The sequence below is a fragment of the Pavona decussata genome, unplaced genomic scaffold (genome assembly GCF_977016875.1).
Source record: "Pavona decussata unplaced genomic scaffold, jaPavDecu1.1 SCAFFOLD_11, whole genome shotgun sequence".
Lineage (NCBI taxonomy): Eukaryota > Metazoa > Cnidaria > Anthozoa > Scleractinia > Agariciidae > Pavona > Pavona decussata.
In genome coordinates, this window is record NW_028145434.1 from 4,863,101 (window position 1) to 4,886,678 (window position 23,578).

The 23,578-nt window shown below is 38.8% G+C and overlaps 1 protein-coding gene and 1 pseudogene across 22 annotated transcripts in view; both read left to right on the forward strand.

Moving 5' to 3' along the window:
• LOC146488332 (scavenger receptor cysteine-rich domain-containing protein DMBT1-like) overlaps positions 1–23,578 on the forward strand; it is a 248,755-nt gene that overhangs the window by 200,657 nt on the left and 24,520 nt on the right. For 11 of the 22 annotated variants that reach the window (XM_085123494.1, XM_085123521.1, XM_085123502.1 and 8 more), the window contains exons 5-17: positions 270–422; positions 682–725; positions 859–959; positions 1,749–2,073; positions 2,484–2,576; positions 3,206–3,259; positions 9,955–10,266; positions 11,390–11,698; positions 11,893–12,201; positions 14,229–14,534; positions 15,144–15,452; positions 17,579–17,884; positions 19,425–19,733. The exons of 1 other annotated variant lie outside the window; for it this stretch is intronic. In XM_085123494.1, coding sequence (XP_084979620.1) covers positions 270–422; positions 682–725; positions 859–959; positions 1,749–2,073; positions 2,484–2,576; positions 3,206–3,259; positions 9,955–10,266; positions 11,390–11,698; positions 11,893–12,201; positions 14,229–14,534; positions 15,144–15,452; positions 17,579–17,884; positions 19,425–19,733 — 2,930 coding nt within the window. The remainder of the gene's footprint in view (positions 1–269; positions 423–681; positions 726–858; positions 960–1,748; positions 2,074–2,483; positions 2,577–3,205; positions 3,260–9,954; positions 10,267–11,389; positions 11,699–11,892; positions 12,202–14,228; positions 14,535–15,143; positions 15,453–17,578; positions 17,885–19,424; positions 19,734–23,578) is intronic. 10 more of the 22 variants (XM_085123609.1, XM_085123722.1, XM_085123740.1 and 7 more) reach the window with 5 other exon arrangements.
• On the forward strand, positions 5,511–7,283 carry LOC146488340 (uncharacterized; annotated as a pseudogene).

The following is a 23,578-nucleotide window of genomic DNA, read 5'->3' on the forward strand; positions in this document are numbered from 1 at the left end:
ATTCATTTATGTTTCCTTCATTCGTTTTCTTCTGCACTATATTTAATATGTGTGCATGTCAATTGCTTCTGAATTCCTCAAACACCTTCCAAAATGATGAATTTTGATGGCATGATAGTTATTGCTATAGTAACCCATCAGGCAAACTGTAGGTCATGACAAATTATTATCATACTCGAAATATCAATGGTCATTTAAGTTTTTGCAAGTTTTAATCTTGAAATCAATTGAGATAGTTTTGACTTTATCTATACGTTTTTCTATTTCAGCATTGCCGAGATAGTCACTTCCTCTCCATCTGGAATGCAGTTTTCTCCTTTGCGTTATCAGGGAGGAGTCTACTACAGAAATGTCACCTGGTATCCTAACCAGCAAAAAATCGGACAGCAGCTGTTTTGCTTCAAAGCAGTGGACTCAAGAAGGTGAGCCTATATAGCTTGTTGAGATGCATGTATAATACTTTACACCTTTCAAAAATCTTAAAGTTTTACATTGCTAAAATTTTTCATTTCCAATATTATGAGCGTACAAAAAATGCCTGATAGTAACCCATTTTTCGTAAAGTAATTTTGCAGTAGCTTAGAGTTTCGAGAGCAATACATTGTGTCTTTACATTCCCATAACTTGACAATTATGTAAATAAGTAAAACACGAGAAACAAACTTTTTTTGCTTTTTGCAGGATGGAGAGTGAATGGCGATGTGTAACAATTTTGGTGGGACTAAGTGAGTATATATATCGGGCAAACCTTGTAAAGAGATAAAAATGATACAAAAGAGAATAAGAGAACGATTTTTACTTTAACGTTTCTACTACATTAAAAGAACAGCCCTACTAAACACGAAATGATGTTCCCAGGTAACACACCCCGAGTTATTTTGGGAAGCCAAACGCCAAAAAATCCAATTAGTAAAGTTGGACCAGGCTTTACATGGTGGAGCATCCAGTTTGATCGAGTGGTAAGAATAACCAGTCTTCTTATTTCATATTTTTCTTTTTCAAACCCTAAAGTTTACCTTCATTTCTTCTCATTTCAGTTAACATCCTCTCCCTCAATATATCTCCCTTCCTTTTTTCTCGTTTCCTTTTGCTAGGACACTCTTTTTTCTTTATTTCTTCTCCTATCCAGTTTCCTTCAACCGCACCCTTATACTATTGCTCACCCTGGTCTTCAATGTATTTAGCCTCGTTTTAATACTCCTTGTTGAGGTATTATCCTGGCCCTCGTTCCTACTCTGTCATACCGCCAAATTTTTAATTTTCCTGATCATTTTTTTTTTTTTTTTTCAGCATATTGACTCGGATGTAAGGCCTCATCTTCAGTCAAATCCTCTAATATTTAGACACACTTTGTGCGTTATCAAAGTATTTATGCCTCCTCGTTCATATTTGCTCTCCTCTCAATACGCATTTTTCTCTCTGGTCACTTTCTCTGTTTGTCAATTTAACGTCACAAAAATAATTTCCTTTTAGGAAAGAACGACTGTGTAGTAAATTGATTTTTTTAAGTTAAAGCACTGCTGAAATTGGCTTTGGTCTCGTATTACAAACAATCGGAAAGAAATCGTTGATTTTACATTTAGATTCATTCAACCTGCCCATTTGATAAAACGATTAAAACATGACTTCTTAGTGCATTATGCAGAAGAAGGACTGTCCATCTCTTACTTAACGTAAGCTCTTTAGAATGTGTCTTATTATTATTTGTACTATTTTTCGAGGTTCACCGAATTGACATTTTTTCACAGATAAAGAAGCCCCGCACGTCTTCGTTTATCCGACTTGTCCTGTTACCCAGCGACCATACAGTTCATAAAGTGGACACACTCACCCAGTACATCAAAATCAGCGGTGATCAAACTACTTTGCGTTTCGCTATACCCAATGCAGCGTTGAGTATGAATGGCTCATACGCCATCTTGATAGATCAGGGAGCAGTTGTTGGACAAGGATGTTCTTATGATGGACCACCAACACCAGGCATAACTTCCTCCAGTGACTGGACTTTTGTAATACATGGCATTTGCGCGGTCGGATATTACCTTGCCCCACCAGGGTTTACGAACTGTGTGGGTACGTAAAATGTGAAATTTTTGTGTCACATTGATAGAGGCAGTCCGTAGTTACGTGACATTAAGGGAAAATCTTAAACCACGCTCGCAATAATGAATTAAACGATCAACTTTCTGTTTCAATACACAATTTGTACAAGCATTATGCAAGGGTGTAGAAAGTATTATACATTACGTACTCTGCATTCTGAAACCTTCTAACAATGTTATCCGCCTGATCAGATAAAAATTTGAATGGCCCTAAACAGGTACGGAAAGAACTTTCTCCACAAAAACTGTTTATTGCTCGAAAGTCACTACTTCACATACATAGCCTCAAAAGCAGTTATAGTCTACAATAGTATATCAAAGCGGCACTATTTATACTTTCATTTTTTCTTTTTTTTAATTTTTCTTTTCTTTTTTTTCCAGACATCAACGAATGTGGTTCTCACTCGAGATCAAAACGCGATCCAAACTGGCTGTATTATGCAGCTTCTTCCTTAGTTTCCTTAAACGCTTATGGTGAGTTTAAAACTTGTGAGCATTTCAGTGCGTCCAAACATATTTTCTTTGAGGCTCACAACGAGTAATGACGACGTCATTTGACGTGGCAATTAGGACATGAATTAAAAACGGCGGAAATTTTGGATTTCGACTTTCTCCTAAAACCTCAGAAACTTACCAAAATTTAGCAAACATCAATAAACAACACTAAAATGATATAAAAAGGTTGAAGGTATTGTAAGGAAGTTCATGTTTCTTCAAACCTCAAATGCCTGCCAAAGTTTGGGTGCCATGGTAGCATCAAATTCAACAAACTGTTGACGTGTCACGGCTGATTGCTTTCAGACAAGTTGATTTCGACAGTACTTGAAAAGGAACAACGCGATCATCGCGGGCAGAAACCACTCACCCCCCCCCCCCCCCTCCCCCCTCATCCCATCACCTTCACTCGGTCTACACATGATTAAACTGGACGGCATGGATACAACTATTCCTTACGCAGAAGTTACTGAATTGATATGCAATGGAATTTTTTTGCTAAAAAATAGCATAAATAGACGTTGGTGTTAGTGCTGGTTATGGGGAATTTGTAGCAATATCAAAATCTACTTGAGTAAAATTTCAATAATATTTCATCTGTTTTGCAGCAATAACTCCAACAACCGCTTCTTCCTACTTGCCATTTACGGCGTCACCTTCCGGTAAGATTATCAGAAAAATATATTTTTGTTTCTTGTATTAGCTCATCGCTTGTTTTAGATACCAGACTGACTTAGTCGATAATAAATTTTTACCCTCTTGGAAGATTGGAGGTGGCTGTCTCCAGTGTCCAGCAGTTTCAAGCACTTATACTTAAGCACATTAATACTAGTACTCTTTATCAGCTAATGCAGCAATAATGGTATCAAAAAACGCCTAATCATTGGTGAAAAAGTAATATAACAATAGAGTTGATGTTCGCGGGCGTAAATATGTTTTTGGCTCGACTCAGGCTCATTTTAGCCCGAGCTGCAGGCAAAGGCTAAAATGAGTTCTGTTAAGGGCCAAAAACACACATTTACGCCCAAGAACATAAACTCTATTGCTATTTTAATAATTTCAGAGGGCATTCACAAAAGGAATCAAAGACAGCACAGTAAGCGATCTCGATATCTTCTGTGAACGCTGCCGGAATCGCGTCGGCGTTTATTTTATTGTACAATAGCTATCGTTGTCACAAAAACTTAAAACCGTGGCAGAACATCACAAAATTTGTCAAAAGAATCATTTTTCTAAGTTTTCACAAGGACAATAACAGAATTTTGTAAACAACGAAGAAATAGTCACTTACGACTGTTAAAATTAATTGTACAGTTGTTTGACTGAGCGGCTTTCGCTCAAAGAAGACAAATTCGCTCACTTGCCTCCGGCCGTGGAGCTACTACATGCATTATTTCCACTATCGCCCACGAGTTTCTGTATTAAAGTCCTCTTTATCTAGCTCAGACGACTGAGAATTTGCTTCTTCGTTAGATTTTCCATCGAATTTGTAGCTCAAAACAATTCCTTTGCAGATGGCAGCGCTTCCAGTCAAACAAGCAAGAAAACGGCGCGAACAGTTGAATGGCTTCCAGTTCTGATTGGCTGGCTACGTTATTTTCTTCTTTCTTATTGGCTCAGAGCAGTGGACTAAAATATATTTTAGCCTGCTGAATTCTTCATTTTAGCCCACAAATTACTCCGCAATGCCTTATGAGATGATTACAATAGTCGTTTACTCGACTACAACATGTTAACACGCCCCTTATTGTAGCGTTAAGTGGTTATAACTAAAATCAAACCGATTTGTGAACGAACTCGTGAACTAAACAGGTGAATGAAACGATAGTTCGGAAAATGTCAAAGGCTATTTGCTTCTTTGATTTTCATACCGAAGTATGAGCAGGAGTTGTTCGCAAATGTAGCAAAGAATATTAACTAAACAGGTTTCATGAAGGATAGGCTCATCGGTCAAAATGTGCGGCTTTTCAAACGATGCCATAGTACATGCGGAAGTAAACAAATCCCAGGCAATTTCCTCTTCAATCGATTTTCGAAAGCTTTCGACACCATTATATTGAGTGGAATTTGATACACAAATCTATCGGAGTATTTAACTTTGAGCAAACATTAGGAAATGGATATCAATTGCTTACCACATTCATAACTGAATGCGCTCTTTATGAGGAAGTATTTCAGAGTCTATCGACGTGTTCTTCATGGGTGTCCTCTTAGTCCTTGTGGATTGGCTATTCGAGTAGAAACAAGACAGAGTTTTTAGTTCGAGTGCCCTAAAGATCCCGTTTAGTTTCTCGAGAGATATCTCTATTACAATAAAAGTGGAAACAATAAACACAATTTTCTGATCAAAATAAATAAAATGAAGACCAAGCTCATTACATGTCTGAAAAGGGCGATGGTAGTAATGTGTCTTTATTGTCAAACGGTGCTCATATCACATTTCTAGATTCCTCAAAATTTCACAAAACTGCCAAAGTTAGCCGTACAGCAATGAAACGCAATAGATGTACATTTTAATGACCACCGACGTACCAATTAATTCTGTTAACAACGTAACTTTACACTATTGGAATTCAATCACATTGTAACAATTATAACAGACGATGGGTTTCCTGTATTCTCTAACAAAATGATACAGTTTTGAGGTCGATAAAATTAGCGGATGCACGATGTGACTGTTTTGGAAATTTTGGATAACATCTACATATTCGATAACTTTGATGTGAAAGTTTGAACAGTCAATGTGCTAAATTTGAACTTTCTCACAATTGCCTCTTCGGGGCTGTAATTTTGGCTCTGTTCTTGACCTGAAAATAATTATTCAAGCCTTAAAATATACCTAGTCTATCGCTCTATAGTTTACGCATGCTCAAATAATGATTTGGTGGATTCCTATAATATATGAAGCAATTAATGTCAATCAAGAAACGCCTATGTGCTATAAGGTACTATTAACGCGAACTTCAAAACCATTCAAAACCAACTGCTTTGATTGGAGAACATACCTTTTTGCTTAGTCTTGACATAAAAATAGCCTTGCATTTTGGAAGAAAAACAAGGTTTTATTCTACATACAATATAACCCGCTTTTTATATATGTACTGAGATCCACTCCAAAATTAATGAATTGTCAAATAAAAATGATCCGTTGCAGAGTACACGCAATCTGCTTGATCGTACGATTTTTCTCACTGGTGAAAAATACCGTATGACCAATCACAAGCCGCAGACGAAAGTTTTCGCTAGCGACAAAAAACGTACCGTTTTTCCCGCCTTTCACTGACGGATTCACTAGGCGAACCATAGCGTCTTCTTCGAGCAATTCAAGGTTTGCAGATATAACTTCAGTAGAGAAATTTATCGAAGGACAAGAAAACGAAAACACCAAGAAGAAAATTGAACAAAATGTTGCTCTGCTTAAAGAATTTTTGAAGCTGAAAGATGAGAGTCAAGGCCTGCAGAAGAAATTCCCCAACACGAACTGCATGAGTTCATTCATCAGCGAATTTATCATAACAGCACGAAAGAAAGAAACAACGAAGATTACGAACCCAATTCGTTGCGTGCTATGATGCCCAGTTTTGAACGGTATTTAAAGAAGAAGAATTTCGGCTACAGCATCATGAGAGACGTCGAGTTCGAAAAAGCACGAACAGCAAAAAAAAATCAAAACAAAGAGATCTCAAGAAGAAAGGCAAAGGCGATAAACCAAACGCTTCAGTTTCCCTCGCAGAAAATGGCATAAATTAAAACTGCTGTACGACAAAGGAGTGTTAGAGTCAACTCCTAAGGCTCTACTGAACACAGTTTGGTTCAACAGCACAGTCCATTTCGGTCTCCGTGGTTGTAAGGAACATAGAGACATGTGTTGGGGTGATGTGCAACTACGCCAAACGACAAATGGCGTGGAATTTTTTAGCCGGAGTATACTGAGAAACAAACTACTAGTAAATCCCAGAGAGGCCAGGCAAATAAAACCCAAAATGTTTTCGGTTCAGAGAATTGAAAGAGATCCTGTTTACAAATTCTACGCCGAGAAAAGGCCGTCGGAAATGAACGACAACAACGCGCCATTTTATCCAGCAGTAAATAACTGCAAAAGACAAGATTCTTCTAAACCATGGTTTAAGAAGTCAGCCGTTGGCGTGAACAAGCTGAATACATTAATGAAATAAATGGCAGAAAAGGCTGGGCTGGCGCCCAAAGTAAAGAACCATAGCAGTCGCAAAACAATGATCCAAACTTTAACAAACAACGACATCCCAGCGACAGATATTATTCAGCTTTCGGGACATAAGAATCTTCAAAGCGTGACAAATTATTCTGTAGTTTCTGAAAAACAGCAAGTAAAAATGTCTTGTACTTTGAGTGGACTGATGTCCGGGAATATGCACAGCTTAGAGAAAACGAATTCATGTCAAGTTGTAGAATCCTTCAGCTAGCTTCCGGGGTCAGAACATCACCAACAAGCGATGCTGCTTTTCACGAGCGCTGTCACTCATTTAGGTCAATTAAGCATTTCTATCAGCAGCCTCAATCAATCCCCGAAGTTAGCAATCCAAGAAGTTAAAGTGAAGTCTTCTCCAAAGAGGTACAAAAGGCTAAAAGTACTGGATTCTGACTCTGATTAGAAAGCATTTGGATAATAAGATTTACAAAACAGTCAACTTTTATAGTTACGGTTTTAAACGGCGACATTTAAAGCTGAAAATTTTCATTGTCATTGAAAGGGAGACTTTATTTCACCTTCTTCAGAGTCATTAAATGACCTTAATGTTGATATAAATTTTTGTACATTCACTTTGCTCGGATAAAATCGTTCCATTGTGTTGATTTCACAGCGCAATTGACAATTGTTAACATTATTTTGTTATATGTCAGTGCATATATAACAAACTAATTGCAACAGAAATTTTTTCAACCTTATTTGAAAGGGGACAGCGACCCTAGTAACATGCTAAAAGTTCCCCAAATTTCCTTTTGTGGAACTTTTTTTTTTTTAATTTAAGATTTTGAGCATTTACCACAGGCTACCCAAGACTTTAGCATGTTGAGCGGTGTCTTACAGTGTCCTTAGATACCTCATCATCTGGCGTGGAACTAGGTAGGATTTTTAGGCCTCATAATATTAATACGGAATTTCCGATGAACTTTACGGCCAGGCTCAGCGCCAAGTGAACTTTTTACTTGATTAATGGTACACATCCTTTCTGAGACAGTACTGAAAATGAGTTTACATCCTCAAAAACTCCTCCACAAATACAACAGTTCTCCATCTTCTTTCATTCTCAACTGAACTACAATTGGTCAAAAAAGGGGAATACTAACTTTAAAAAATAAGGCCCTAAGAAAAGGTGTTAATCACAAAAAAAAGTTAATTAACAATTACTGAGATTTCCTCATTCCAAAACAGTAAAAACCGCATTTCATAAGCGAAAGAATATCAATGTCTAATCAGAAGCCTGATACGAAATTTTTACCAATGAAGAAAACCATATCGGCTTTTCCCGCCACTGTAGTTTGTTCATTGCGATCTCTTAAATATAAATTTGCTTTACATAAATGGAGGTAAAAAAAAGGCGGGTCCAAACAACACAACGACTTGGATTAACCGAGAATTCCATTAAGAACCAGAAAAACGCCTCAAATATTTCAAGCTTTGACGACTTCAAAAACACATACATTTCCTGGTTGGACAATTCAAAAGATCCAAAGACATATTACTGAATTTTTTAAACAAGCCGAAGACTGAAACAAAGAATAAAAGAAACCGTAGCTAAAGAAGAAACGAAATTCATCTTTGGTGCCATCATTTCATTCATGTTAACTTCAGCTATACAGAAAAAATGATAATAGGGCGGTGATTAACTACTCTTGTTATTGTTAATTTAGCTTGAATTTGACTGAGCATATTTTTAAACTTTGCGTCTGAATGGGAAACGTCTTTCACTGTAAATGGCGCATTCTAGTTAGTTTGAAGTGATGGTATTTGGAAATGCTTTAAAAACTTAGTTTTCAAAAGGCATCTCAAAAAAGCAACTTGCTCAGTGAATTATTAAGTTTCTCCATTCATTGTGTAACTGCTTCATTGACAAACTTCGGTACAAGTTCCAAGATACAATTTCAGTTTTTAATGTCCCATGCATTTACGTGTCTTGTTTACGGAACAGTGAAATTTGTACTTAATCCTTTTTTTTGTAAAACATAACTGTCATAATATGTCAATAATTTATGGTAAACAGTTTACTTAATAGTTGGTTTACTTGTAAAAATTGTATTCAGTTGCTGTGAAGAATCGAAAAGAGACTTGTTCGTTTTATCAAAAGAAACCAGATTGGACTTGCAAACAATACAGTAATGTAATATCTACAAGGCACTCCTTTCAGAAAAATGAGCTTCTTTTGTTATATTTTAATAGCTACCTTAATTTTCAAACACACCTTGCTCTTTTTTGTTTTATTACTTTGATATAGTATCGGGGAAAGACTAATAGCATGAAAGAAGCATACTTTTTTGTCAACACATAATTTTAAAAATATGTATTTATTTTTTGGGGGTTCCTGTAGTCTTAGGTAACAACACGTGTATACAAATACTCTATATAAATACTCAAAACATTTTTTTCGGATGTGTATTTATTACAAGAAGACAAAAACAAGAAAAAAAAAACAGAGCACAAATCCAAAATGACCTGAATTCTAATAACTTTTCTTTTCTTATTTGGTTGGGTTCCCTGTGGTAAAGGTGAGCCACTTTTTCAGGCCAATTGTGACGATGTTCCACTTCGCGAATTTTGGGGAACTTTTAGTATGTTGTTTAACTAGCTACTTTCAACCTCAGAAAACCTTTGTGCAGTTACAAAAATGGGGAAAAGTAGAATGTAGAGCTCTGCTTATTAAACTAGGCTAGGGAGAGGAAAATACATCAGTATATCAGTAAGGGAAAAAGTGTTTACAGCAAATATATAAGTATAATGTATACGTTAAATTAATATGTATTATTCATGTTGGGCTGTCAAGTAGCATAAGTTTGAATTTCTTCTAAAAACAACATTATAGGGCAGACACTTAACTACCATTGGAATTGTTTCCCAGGTTTGTGATGCCACTACTCTAAGCCGTGCTAAACCATAATTAGTTCCAGAAAATGGTCTGTACAGGTTTTGACTAGTGGCAAATCTGGTATTATCGGAAGCTAGGAAAAGGATACCATGAAGTGCAGGGGGTGTTTCTTTTTCATTGTATTGTAATAACTGCAAATAAAAATCGTACGAACTTCACCAACCATGAAATCTCTATATGTTATCGGCTGCAACCCTGCTAAATCGATGGGGATTTTAAAACAAACTACGTTTCAGTTTCAGGTTTGAGACTTGTCGGAGGAAACTGGGACGGTGAGGGTAGAGTGGAGATATTTCACAATGGCGTCTGGGGGACAGTTTGTGACGATTACTGGGATATGAATGATGCGCAAGTCGTTTGTCGTGCTCTTGGTTATCCAAACGCTTTCCGTGCCCCCAAATCTGCTTACTTCGGTCAGGGAAGTGGAAAGATATGGTTGGATAATGTCAACTGTCAGGGTCATGAGAGTTACCTTGAGAGTTGCTCGCACAGAGGTTGGGGTAATCATAACTGCGGTCACAGTGAAGATGCATCAGTCATCTGTTCAAGTAAGGATCACAATAAAGTAGATTTTATTCTAATTAACTGTATGAGACTGCCGTAACGAATTCTGCCCAATTCAAATCCTTGTCACAGGCTACGCTAAATTTTGTCATCTGGCGCGACCACTCAAACCAACAACGTTCTTTTCTGTTTTCAGTTGATGCTATTTTCTAAGCCAAACAGATGATGGGTTTTCTGTATTAGTAACAAACTGATACAGTTTTAGGTCGATAAAATTAGGTAGCGGATGCGCGATGTGACTGCGTATGCTCATGCGTGCAACATTTTCTTAGAGAACAGTCTTGGAAATTTTGGATAGCATCAACGTATTCGTTAACTTTAATTTGATTTTAAAGTTCGAACAGACAATATCCTTAAATTTGAACTTTCTCACAATTGCTTCTCCGTGGCTGTTATTTCGGCTCTATTGTTGACCTGCAAATAATCGTTCAAGCCTTAAAATATACCCGATCTATTGTTTTGTAGTTCACGCATGCTCAAATAATGATTTGGTGGATTCCTATAATCTATGAAGATATTAACGACAATCAAGATGTATACTTAATTTTAGAACTCCCCGAGTTTAGTTCAATCAACGTTTTCCTCAAAACAGGTCAAGAGACGTACAAATTTTTCTCTCATTGGGATTCTGTGATATAAAAATAAAACGTTGTGATCAGATGTAACCCACTGGCAAAAAAATCTATAGGCATGACATCTTAAAAATGACACACAATCTAGCAGTACTATTTTGACACACTGTCTAGTAGTATTTATTTTATAGCAAAATCAAAACTCTAAAAATCTATCACAATAATCATAATTACATTTCTGTTCACTTCTGGAAGTATTCGTGGGGCATAGGGATTCAATCTTTCTTTTCATGAATATCCTGCTTTTGTCCAAGCTAAGCTGTTAAAGAGATTAATGTGAACAAATTTGAAGTTTGTTTAATTTTCGCATATTTTGCGAAAAATTATATTTTCACCTTTCAGCCAGGTTGTATTCAATATTTTTAATCTTTCTGGTTTATTGACCACTAAAATAATTTGAGTAATCACCAGTACTGTAGGAACTGCTTCTACATATTAAGCCACCAACATCTTAACAGAAACTTCTGTTACTCAGGTTTTACTCGACTTGCTGGAGGAAGCTGGAGCGGTGAGGGTAGGGTAGAGATATTCTACAATGGTACCTGGGGAACAGTTTGTGACGATTCGTGGGACATAAGTGATGCACGAGTCGTTTGTCGCTCTGTTGGGTATCCCAACGCGTCCAGTGCCCCACGGTCTGCGTACTTTGGGCAGGGAAGTGGAAAGATATGGTTGGATGATGTCAACTGCTTGGGCAATGAAAGTTCTCTTAAGAGATGTTTACACAACGGATGGAATATAAACAACTGTGGTCACAGTAAAGATGCGTCAGTCATTTGTTCAAGTAAGGATGACAAAAAGTATATCTTTATTCTGATTAACTGCGTGAGATTTAGATACCCAGGTTATATTAATATTCACTACGTTTAATCTTTTCAAATCATTGATGACTATGGGTAATCTATAAATCACTCGGTAGTTACTGAACTTTCACTCATGTCAAACCACTATCATTTAACACAATCTTTCCTTTCTCAGGCCCCATTCGACTAGTTGGAGGAAACTGGAATGGAGAAGGGAGAGTGGAGATATTTCACAATGGCGTCTGGGGAACAGTCTGTGACGATAACTGGGATATGAATGATGCGCAAGTCGTCTGTCGTGCGCTTGGGCATGCTAACGCTTCGCGTGCCCTCCACTCTGCTTACTTCGGTCAGGGAAGTGGAAAGATATGGTTGGATGATGTCAACTGCTTGGGCAATGAAAGGTCTATTGAGAAATGTTCACACAATGGATGGAGTGTACATAACTGTGGTCACAGTAAAGATGCATCAGTTATTTGTTCAAGTAAGGGAGACAATAAAGTAGATTTTTATTCTGATTAAGGTTACCAGATACCTTCGCGGGTGTCCTTCGCGGAAAAAAATATTTGCGCGCTGTCTTAAATGCAACAACCATAAACTATATATCAGTACAAAGCTAATGAAATATACTATCCGGTAAAAATTATTTCGCTTTGATTTTTTCTAGCCGTAAGGAGAGTGCGTCCCAAAAGCCCAAAACGACTGATGTCTCTTTGAGCGAATTTATCTGGTATGGAGTTTGACCGAAGAATCAAAGCTACTTCATCATATCAATCACAAGGCATTAATCTTACAAACCGTGTGAGGATTTTTCGATATTCCTATTGGTTGCGTCGCAATTGTCCTGTCAATTTTGATGATCAAAAATCTCACGGACACGTTTTACGACGAAGGCCGTTGCGGGAGATTAATTTTACAAAACGGAAATCCCTCACACTCTTTTTTTGCTCGGTGTCTTGGGAATCTTTGGGCCAAATTTCAAGGCAATCCGTCAAATCCTTGAACCATATAAATTACTTTAAAGAAAGCACACTCGCGTACTCGGTTTTTTCCCGCTTCTAAAGGTTTACAAACATTTCGCGCCCTTGTTGCGCCATATTTCAACACTGTGGATGCCGCCGACGTCGAAAGCCAATAGAATTACAGGAGACCTACTGCTGAGTCCCCTGAGACTACTGGCGTCGCGCCGGAAAATAGTTGAGTGCGTGACTGCAGTTCTATTACCAGTCAGAAATTCTCAGATTTCCTTGCGAAATGCCGGGCAGAAAAAATTCTTCTAAGGCCCTGTTCAGACTAGGTGCCCGTGCCAGAGCTCTGTGCCCGGGCACTAAAAAGGACGTTGTTCAGACTCCTTGGTGCCCAAGGAGCAATCGTGTTCTCCTTCTTCAATTTAGCGCCCGCCATTATGTTTGTTGTATCGTAAGGAGGCATGAGGGAAAAACGTGGGAACTGACAAAATGCTGTTCACACCAGTGCCCGTGCCCAGGAACGGTGCCCGAGTACTACCTTTGGAGGTAGTGCCCGTGCCCGGGCACGGTGCCCAGATTTTTGCTCGGGCACCGATAAAAAGCTCTGTTTAGACTAGTGCCCGTGCCGGAGAACCGGGAACGGGCACCTAGTCTGAACGGGGCCTCGACGGTGAGCCCCATCGATCCGAAAGAACAGGTGCAGGCAGAAATGCGGTCACTGGGGCACGTTGAAGGACTATTTATATATATATCATTATCCATGCGAATAAATCGCCGTCGCAAGCTTGCAGTTCAATATCCGAGTTTTTCTGCTTTGCAGGTTTGATGGAGGTATGTTCACCCGCAACCTGGAGGCCAGGGTTGAGCGCAATATGTGGCGAGGGAAAGGGCCTCTAAGAACTTGATATATCGATTATCGTACCTGAGCTTATGCGCTACGCACTTATGCGGTTTCGGCAAGAGTTTTTCGCCATCCTTCATCGGAAACTTTCTTCTTCTTTTTCTTAGGACCAGTTTTCTTCTTAGTTTTCAACTACGGACCCCTTTCTTTCTTATTTTTCACCATACACGATACCCAAAACGAACACAAGCGAAAACTTGGTGTAAATAAATCACAAGTTGCAATCGTAAACGAAAGGAAGAGAGGCGACATGAAATGAACGACTCCGGAAGTTTTACCGCGAAAAACATAACAGGAAGCCCTGACGCTGAAACATTTTAATTGGCTTATAGTACTCTGGCGGGTGACAGAATTTCATTTGAAAAAACTTTCTTCTTGATAATTCGCGCACGCCTCAAGATTTGTAATATATATTTTTTTTTGAAAATAAAGCGAGACTAGTAATGTTTAATTTCGCCTCAAAATTTTTTTTAGCAAAAAAAAAAGCGACTCTCGAAGGTATCAGGTAACCTTAATAGTGTGAGACTGCCGTAACAGATTCGGACCAATTCAAATCCTTGTAGGCCCAGTCATTTGTGTAGTTCCAAAACTACTTTCTTATCAAAAAAAATAAGCATTTTACAGCAATTAATTCTCTCACAGATTCGAGGCTTGTTGGAGGAACCTGGAACGGAGAGGGTAGGGTTGAGATATTCCACAATGGTACATGGGGAACAGTTTGTGACGCTTTGTGGGATATGAATGATGCACGAGTCATTTGTCGTGAGATTCATTACCCAGACGCGTCCAGTGCTCCACGCTCCGCCTTCTTTGGTCAAGGAAGCGGCCAGATATGGCTGGATGATGTCAATTGTCAGGGTAATGAAAGTTCATTAGAGAGTTGTTCACACAATGGATGGAGTGCAAATAACTGTAGTCACCATCAAGATGCGTCAGTCATTTGTTTAAGTAAGTATGACAACTTTGTATTTTTAGTTTTTTTGTAATCTGCTATTTAAAACCAGCATAACAGACCGGGAACACCTCAAATACTGCAAAGCCATAACTGTGGTTGCATTTCCGAAAATCATCTTCTGATAAGTGGTTGGTTTTGTTTGGTTGCTAGAATAATCACTCTTACCATAAGCGTACAATGGCAGATGAACCGCTTTCTAAAAAAGATACCCATGATAAATATTTTGCGTCGAAAGGCTCCTTGATTTTCGTTAGCTCGGTCAGTTTGCTCGGCTCTCGTTTGATTGATTATTCTATTCTGGTGAAACAAGAAAAAATTCTCAGTCAGGTTTATACACCGCTTCATAAACTTAACGTTTTACAGACTTTCTAAAATTTAAAACAATTATTATTTCCTTTCACTTTTTATCTTTTATTTTCTAAATTCAATTAAAGTCAGTTGATGTTCAGAGATTTAAAGAAACCCTTAAACATAGGAAGCTAGACTATTTGGTTATTTTCAATCAATTTCTAATCACTAGTAATCACGGCTAATCAACAAATCACTTGTTAGTGATTGAAAAGCAACTTAACCATATGAAAGTCAAATTTTTCCTTACTCAGGCTTCATTCGACTAGTTGGAGGAAACTGGAATGGGGAGGGGAGAGTGGAGATATTTCACAATGGTGCTTGGGGAACAGTCTGTGACGATAACTGGGATATGAATGATGCGCGAGTTATTTGTCGTACGCTGGGTTATCCTAACGCTTCCCGTGCCCTCCACAATGCCTACTTCGGTCAGGGAAGTGGAAAGATATGGTTGGATAATGTCAACTGCTTGGGCAATGAAATATCTATTAAGCGATGTTCACACAATGGATGGAATGTACATAACTGTGGTCACAGTAAAGATGCATCAGTCATTTGTTCAAGTAAGGATGACAATAAAGTAGATTTTTATTCCAATTAATTGTGTGAGACTGCGGTGACGGATTCTGACCAATTCAAATCCTTGTAGGCCACACTCATTTGTGTAGTTTAAAAAATACTTCCATATAAAAAATTAGTTTTTTACAGCAATTAATTCTTTCCCTGGTTCGAGGCTTGTTGGAGGAAGCTGGGGCGGAGAGGGTAGGGTCGAGATATTCCACAATGGTACCTGGGGAACAGTTTGTGGCGATTCATGGGACTTGAATGATGCACGAGTCGTTTGTCATGAGCTTCATTATGCTGACGCGTCCAGTGCTCCACAATTCTAATTTTTCGTAATTACTTGTTTATTACTTCTTGTAGACCTCGTTGTTTAATACTGCAGTAGCCACCTCTGGGCAACTCTAGCACTTAGGCCAAATCTTTTATAACGTACAAGCAAAGAAATTATGGCAATTTGTCTGCTCCAATTTCACCAATCCGGTCGTTGAAGATTAATCAGAAGAAAATCAACGTATCACTTTACCTTAAATGAAACTTAAAGGCCGATGTTCACGGTCAAGCGCATGTGCGAGCAGACCGGCTCAAAAATAAGTTATACGGGTCGACACTAAATTCGTTGTGAGCTTGTGGTGGATGATCCGCTCTTTGTTCTTGACTTTTTATAATCTTTGTTTCCTGTTGTAAATATAAGTTCGATTTTTGTAAGGTTAAAAGTGTTTAAGCATCCGAAAACGACATTTTTGTCGATGGATTGTCAAAGGAGACGTTGCGGCCGACCGGCGACAGGACGTTCTGTGGACTCTCTGGAAGCCGACAGAAGTTAAAGCGGTCAGAGTGAAGTGGATGTAGAAAACCTGTGTGGTTAACAAGAAACGTCCGCCAGACGTGGAAAATTGGTAATGGGATAAGTCTGTTTAAAATAGACAACGATTTCGCGGCACATCTTTCGTAGGAAATGGCAAAGGTCACCAACTGGCTTTGGATGAACTCACGAGGATTTTCTAGATTTCAATCGTACTGTTTGTTTATATGGCAGCCAACTGTCAAAAACGGAGAATTCGACGGACAAACGGCATCAAACATCATTGTTTTGCTTTGGATGGAAAAAATTGTACAACACTGAGACGCGAAGTGTATAAAGATGTGATCAAATGTGTGAGTTAGTTGTAGTCGTCTATTAGCGGGCTCGAATAGCGGGCAGTAGAAAAAAAAACCCCAAAAGATTTGCGGCAAATACAAAATTGTAAGGTATTCATTCATCTTATAAATTATGGTAATTACGAATGGCAAACGCAGTTTTGATTTGCCACCTTGCCAGAGTTTTCTCAAATACATTCCAGCATCTCGGAAGGACGCTCAGTGTTGTTGTTACTAGACGGTCGCATTGCTTCTTGAAGCTTGCAGATTTCTCGTTCTTCGCCTTCTCGCTGGTCTAATAAAATCAGGCTATCGAACGAACACTCTATAGTAAGTTTATCACTGAATGCTGATGAAATAGTGGATTTAAGCACGTAAGTTTGAGAGAGCTTCTCGGCTTTAATCGAACCGCGTGTAGTAAAAAAGGTCGATGCCGCGAGAGATCGACATTCAGTACTAAAATAAAACCGTATACGTTCGCATAAGTTCATAAGTTCTGGCCTTTCTTGAATGTCATGGGACATTTGCACGAAGCGCTGCAAAAATCCCCATGTGTTTACATAGGCAGCCTTTCTGTTTCTTTCTGAAACGTGACCGAAGCACTGGCCGGTCAGTTTTATTTTTATGCCAGCAAGTTGTAAGACTTCCCCGCCGTATTCCGACGGTGTTATTTTCCTGCCAGCAAGTTGTAAGACTTCCCCGCCGTATCCCGCCTGTTCTGTGTACTCGCTTCTAATTGGTCTTACGTTATCGCTCGCACATGCGCCGAACCGTGAAACTCTCCGTTTAACTTCGCTGTACATGACTGTAGTCACGGTGAAGATGCGGAGGAATGAAAATAACGTAGATTTTTATTCTAATTGATTGTGTGAGACTGCCGTAACAGATTCTGACCACTTCAAACCCCTGTAGGTCACACCCATTTGTGTAGTTCAAAACCACTTTCACATAAAAAAATAGCATTTTAAAGCAAGTAATACTCTCCTAGGTTCGAGGCTTGTCCAAGGAAACTGGGACGGAGAGGGTAGGGTTGAGATGTTCCACAATGGTACATGGGGAACAGTTTGTGACGATTCATGGGATATAAATGATGCGCGAGTCGTTTGTCGTGCGCTTGATTATCCTGACGCGTCCAGTGCTCTACGCTCCGCCTTCTTTGGTCAAGGAAGCGGCCAGATATGGTTAGATGATGTCAATTGTCAGGGTAATGAAAGTTCTCTAGAGAGTTGTTCACATAATGGATGGAATGTAAATAACTGTGGTCACCATCAAGATGCGTCAGTCATTTGTTTAAGTAAGTATGACTTCGCAGTGTCTTTGTTTTTATTGTTATCTTCTATTTAAAACTACAATAACAGACTATGACCACCTATGACCGCCAATACTGTTTTTACATCTCTTACAACATCTTCTTATGCGTTGTTGGTTTTAGTTGGTTGCTATAATGACACTTACCGTGACCTTTTTTTGTGGCAAGTTGCAACTTCATCATTGAATCTCAAGTGACAATTCTTTCTGTTTTGCGATTTCTAGAACAAGATGCCTATACTAGCATTTACGCGTGGTGCTGTGGCTGATTCATTTATTCCAACTGTATGCTTCGCAGATTGATAAAACTATCCTTGCTAATGGAATAGTTTGAGTCACGAAGATCGCGTTACGTATTTGCCCTTGTGTTACGTATGCACTGCTGAGGGTTTACCGGAGTTTTCGGAAGTTCCATTACGAAAACGTAAGCTTCTCAATGACCTCTTTTCAGTCTCCATTCGTGGTTGAAAGACTGTCCAAAAAAGCACGATTCCCTCGCCAGCAACTCTCCAATTTCCACCGTTTTAGATGTTGAGTGCTTCTTAGAAGTTATTCTTTCAATTTACCGCTTCAAAATGGTTATTTTTCCGTTTGAAAACGGCACGCTTGAGTCCACAACATGTTAACAATATGGCAGCCACAAATTTTATCCGAGTTGACAAGAATGGCTTTTGATTGGCCTGCTTTTGTTGAAGACAATCAGAACAATACATCCCTACTAGAAGAGAGGAGAGTTTTAATGAATAAATTAATGTGCAGATTTGAAGCTACCATGAAAAAAAGATACGGAGCCCGTTTTTAGACATGGTATGCCCCTCAGGGCATCCCGCGTAAAAAGAAATCGACCTGTTTTTAGACACAGTATGCCCCTCAGGGCATCCTGCGTAATTACGAGTTAATTTTTTAGGCTCACCAGCTTGTGTCAAATGAGCTCATTTTCCATGGTCAGTTATGTAAATTAAAGCTGGGATTATAATCTTCTAATGGATCATATTTTTGTCATTTGCAAGTGACTATACCGGCGCCGTGGGTAGGTTGGCTAAAAACGGAGTATTAGGAGTGAACACATTTTTGTAGACACGTGCTATCGCAGATAAACAGCTTTCTAGAAAAGGTAGCAATGGTGAATATTTTGCGTTCGTGGACAGACCCTTTGATTTCCGTACACGACATCATGGCTTTTGCTCATTTTGTTGCCTCTTGTTTCATTAATTATTGCTATTCTTTTTTCTCTGGTGAAACGTGAATAATTTATAGCTTTTTAAACCCAAATTAATACCGTTTTTCTACAATTTAAAACAACATTTTTGCCTTCCTTCACTTGTTATTGTCTTGATTCAATTAAAAGTCAGTGAAAGATCAGAGATTTAAGGATAACCCCAAAGGTTAACGAAGCCAGGTTATATCTTCTATTTTCAATCCTTCGATTATTAATGATTATAGGCAATCGCAAAATCACTCGTTAGTGACTGAATTGCCACTCATATCAAACCTCTATCATTTTAACACAATCTTTCCTTTCTCAGGTCCCATTCGACTAGTTGGAGGAAACTGGAATGGAGAAGGGAGAGTGGAGATATTCCACTATGGCGCCTGGGGAACAGTCTGTGACGATTCTTGGGATATGAATGATGCGCGAGTTATTTGTCGTGCGCTGGGTTATCCTGACGCTTCCCGTGCCCTCCACAATGCTTACTTTGGTCAGGGAAGTGGGAAGATATGGTTGGATAATGTCAACTGCTTGGGCAATGAAAGGTCTGTTAAGAGATGCTCAAACAATGGATGGAGTGTACATAACTGTGGTCACGGTGAAGATGCGTCAGTCATTTGTTCAAGTAAGCATAAGTATCAATTTATTTGTATTATACCCTCTGCTGGGAGTTGCTGTACAATGTTCGGGGCATTCCTAGACCGCTTAAGCAACATATTTGAAAAAATTTAATTATTAAAAAAAGTTAAAGGTGAAGGTCATAGAGTGCAATTTTCCCTGTAAGAACCATGAAGAGAGTTCGTAGGTGCAACGTCTTTCGCGTAAGCTTCTAGTTATAGTTCCTGGTTCGGTAAGGTATCCTCCTTTCGTGTATTGGTCAAAACGTAATGGATCAGTTATTAAAAGACAGTTTAGACGGTGTTTAACAAAACCACGTTCTAAGTTATTTTCAGTTTTGCCAACAGTCATATCTAAACATTGGTTGCTGCTGATGGGAACAAGAAGGTTTGCCTTGCATCCCAGACTAGAATAGTCTTTATCTACCTAAAATAAACCACTTATAAACAGATTTGGAGGCCCACTGGTTGTCTTAAGTCGCGTCCTCGGCTAGACTCTGTTTAAAGTGCCCATAACGGGATTTTTTTTATTATTATTATTTTCTCATCTGAATCTAAACATCACCCTAAGAACTTCAGTGAAAAAAAAATTTCGATTTACATAAAACGCGAATTTTTTATGAATTTTATAAGACATTCAAATTTGCCGCCATTTTGGCCCACCATTCGCATCAGTCTCCTCTCGGTTTAGCAAGAGCTGTGACGTAGATTCAGGAACACGTGACTTCAGCCTTTCTCTGGATCTCACTGAAAACAAGTCGCGGTATTTCTGCACGTTTCTCGAAAATGCCGGAAAGATGTGTTGCAGGCAGATGTAGAAACATCAAAGACCAAGCGAATGGAATAAGCATGCACAGGATTCCTTTCTTTGGCACCACATACCCGCAAAGACTGAGGAGGCGAAAGAAATGGATCGATTATATGCTGGAGCGGAGGAAGATGTGGACGCGCGCCTGGAAAGACCTCGTCCTTGTGCTCGATGCACTTCAATGACGAGGATTTCACAAGGCTGATGAATTCAGGTTTAAACTTAAAACGCTAACTGAAGTAGGATGACATCGGCGTTTGTGTTTATCCTTCAAAACATGCTTAGCGAAACGAAGACGAAGACCAAGAGCCACCTTCGAAGGATGCAGGGAAAAGCGAATGGTAAGCTTTCGATACTGAATATTCACACCCGCTTGTGACATTCTAAGCGTTGTAACCTTCTGAGGTTTAGAGTTTGACCTCACTGTTAACTCAGTCGCAAGTTTTATAAAATATGGCGTAGTTGTTTTGGTATATATTCTCATAGATCGTGAGATCCGCGAAGTTTCGTTAAGACCAAGCTCTCAAAAAATACTAGCACAAATCGTACCACTGATGTAAATACCGAGTGATCGATGCGAGAACAGTCGCACTCGGCGAACACAGAAAACATTGTAAACCACGCTGTAGATAAGGTGGATAAACTGCAGCAAGAATTTAACGAGCTCAAACAAATATTGTACACACATATGTTGCAGAATTCTGCAAACAATTAAAATGTTGAAAAGTATATTAAAACAGTGTTATCTCTGAAAACCTAACCACTACAACGGGTGCTCAAAATAGAAAAAGGGCACAAAACAAATAACAAGCCCAAAGAGCGCAGAAAAAAATTGGCTAAAAAACGGATTGAGACACAAAGAGAAAAAACACGAGAAATTCATAAAGAATTTTTCAAACCAACAACTTAGCGACAGCCTGTTAGCGTTATTTCTAAAGGGCTCAAATTTGTCCCGACACCGGTGACAGACACGAATTACATTAGACACCAACTCTTGTTAGACTTCGAACATTTCGTAAGACGTATGCGCCTAAAAGATGCAACGGATTTCGTAAACTTCATAGGAAAGACCAAGGTCTCTCAAGATACTATCTTAGTATCAATGGATGCAACAAGCTTGTATACAAATATACCACAGGAGGAGGGAATTACAAAGTATGCAAAGCATACGAGGCATTCCACAGCAATAACCTCCTATACCGTCACACTACCTCAAAGAAATACTTAAACTTATTGTTCAGGAAAATTCATTCCAATTTGTTGGAAACAATTATCTTCAGACCCTTGGAACTGCAATATTAATGGGGACAAAAATGGCTGTTGCGTTTGCAAACATATGGCCGATATGGAAACAAAAGTGATAAGTCAAAGCAAAACAAAACCAACAGAATGGAAACGTTTTATTGATGACATTTTCTCACTGTGGGACAGTGACAAAGAGGAAATTAACCTATTCATTGAACAAATTAACAACTTCCATCCTACAATTAAATTTACGGCCGAAATTTCAGAGAACGAGACAAGCTATTATTATCACAGTTCAACACGTTTCCTTCCTGTAGTTCCGTGAGAACAATGTTGCTAGTCAGCGCTTCCCAATTGCCTTCGAGTTGCTAGCAGATCACGGCTACAGTTACCACAAGTACATCTACATGGAAAATAATTCGTTCGAATGTATGTGAGTACTTGGCCATAGTTTTGACAGATGATAATGAAGAGCGCGTATGCAAAATGCAAGGTGAGAACTTTACCATCCACTAACACGCACTTTATTCGCCAAGCGTTTCGTTAAATCTTCCTCGAGTCGTCACTTCCCCTCTTGTTCCTTGCGATATCTTTTTAGCCATTCTTCGTCTGCTATCGGCTCGTCCGCGTACGGTTCGAGTGTATCATCATCTTCACACGTATTACTTGTTTCGTGGACGCCATCTATCGCCTCGACTTCGACGCTAACAAATTCGTCCTAGCTGCTTTCTTCAGCGGTTTGCTCACTTTCCGTGTCAGATAAGTTTTCTGCCATGGGATATACTTATTTGGAGCTAAGTTTTTCCTTCCAACCGGTGAATCTGACGATTTTCTTTCTGCCGCGAACGGACTTTACTGAAAGTCAAGTGAGTGGATAGACACGAGAGTTCCTGAATCTACGTCACAGACTATGTCACGAGGCCCTATTGTGAGCCCGTCGGCGTTCTTATCAACGGGGCGGATTGACCGCAATCAAATAGGATTTAAAAGATTTGTAAAATTCATAAAAAAAATTCGCGTTTTATGCGAATCAAAAATTTTTTTTCACGGAAGTTCTTCGGGTGATGTTTAGATTCAGATAAGAAATAAAAAATTCCGATATGGGCACTTTAAATAACTGGCCCAATCAGTTCATCGAATCTTCTAAATCTGTAAGCATCTTCAAGAAACGTTTTAAATCAGCTGTTTTTTCTCAACTGATCGACAATACTTGCCGAGACTATTTTTTTCCGCCACAACTAATTCCGTATTTTTTTTTTATAAGTTTTTATAAGTTTTAGCTTAAATTTTTTATAAGTAGCAATGATTGATCATTATGTTTGCTTTATAATGTGAAGTAGTTAGGTGGCTTTTTAAGAGCGGCTGCCTGTAAGAATCGAGAACTGCATTTCAGCGACCACTTGGTCGAATTTCTGATATTTCGTCTCAAGATACCCTTGGATTAACTATTTTCGAAAATCATATTTTAAAGTTCCAAGGTATTTTATTTTTTGAGAAAATTGCAAGAGTTTGAAATGCGGCCTAGGTGCGGTCACGGGCCGATGAAAACCGCGAAAATTTAGGTCAAAGAACGAAGCCCCGTTCACGGTGTAAAATAACCCAATGAACTTGAAACTTTACACAAACCTAGACCAACCATCTCACAAGAGAATTAATACAACAAACATGCCAAATTCGCTGGCTGCTTTCTAAAGCATGCAGATTTGTGTACGCTACTCAAAATGGCCTTGAAACTAATGCCTATTTTCATTAAAATAAAAGTGTTTCTGGTATGTCATTTTCTGTCAATTAAATCTCATA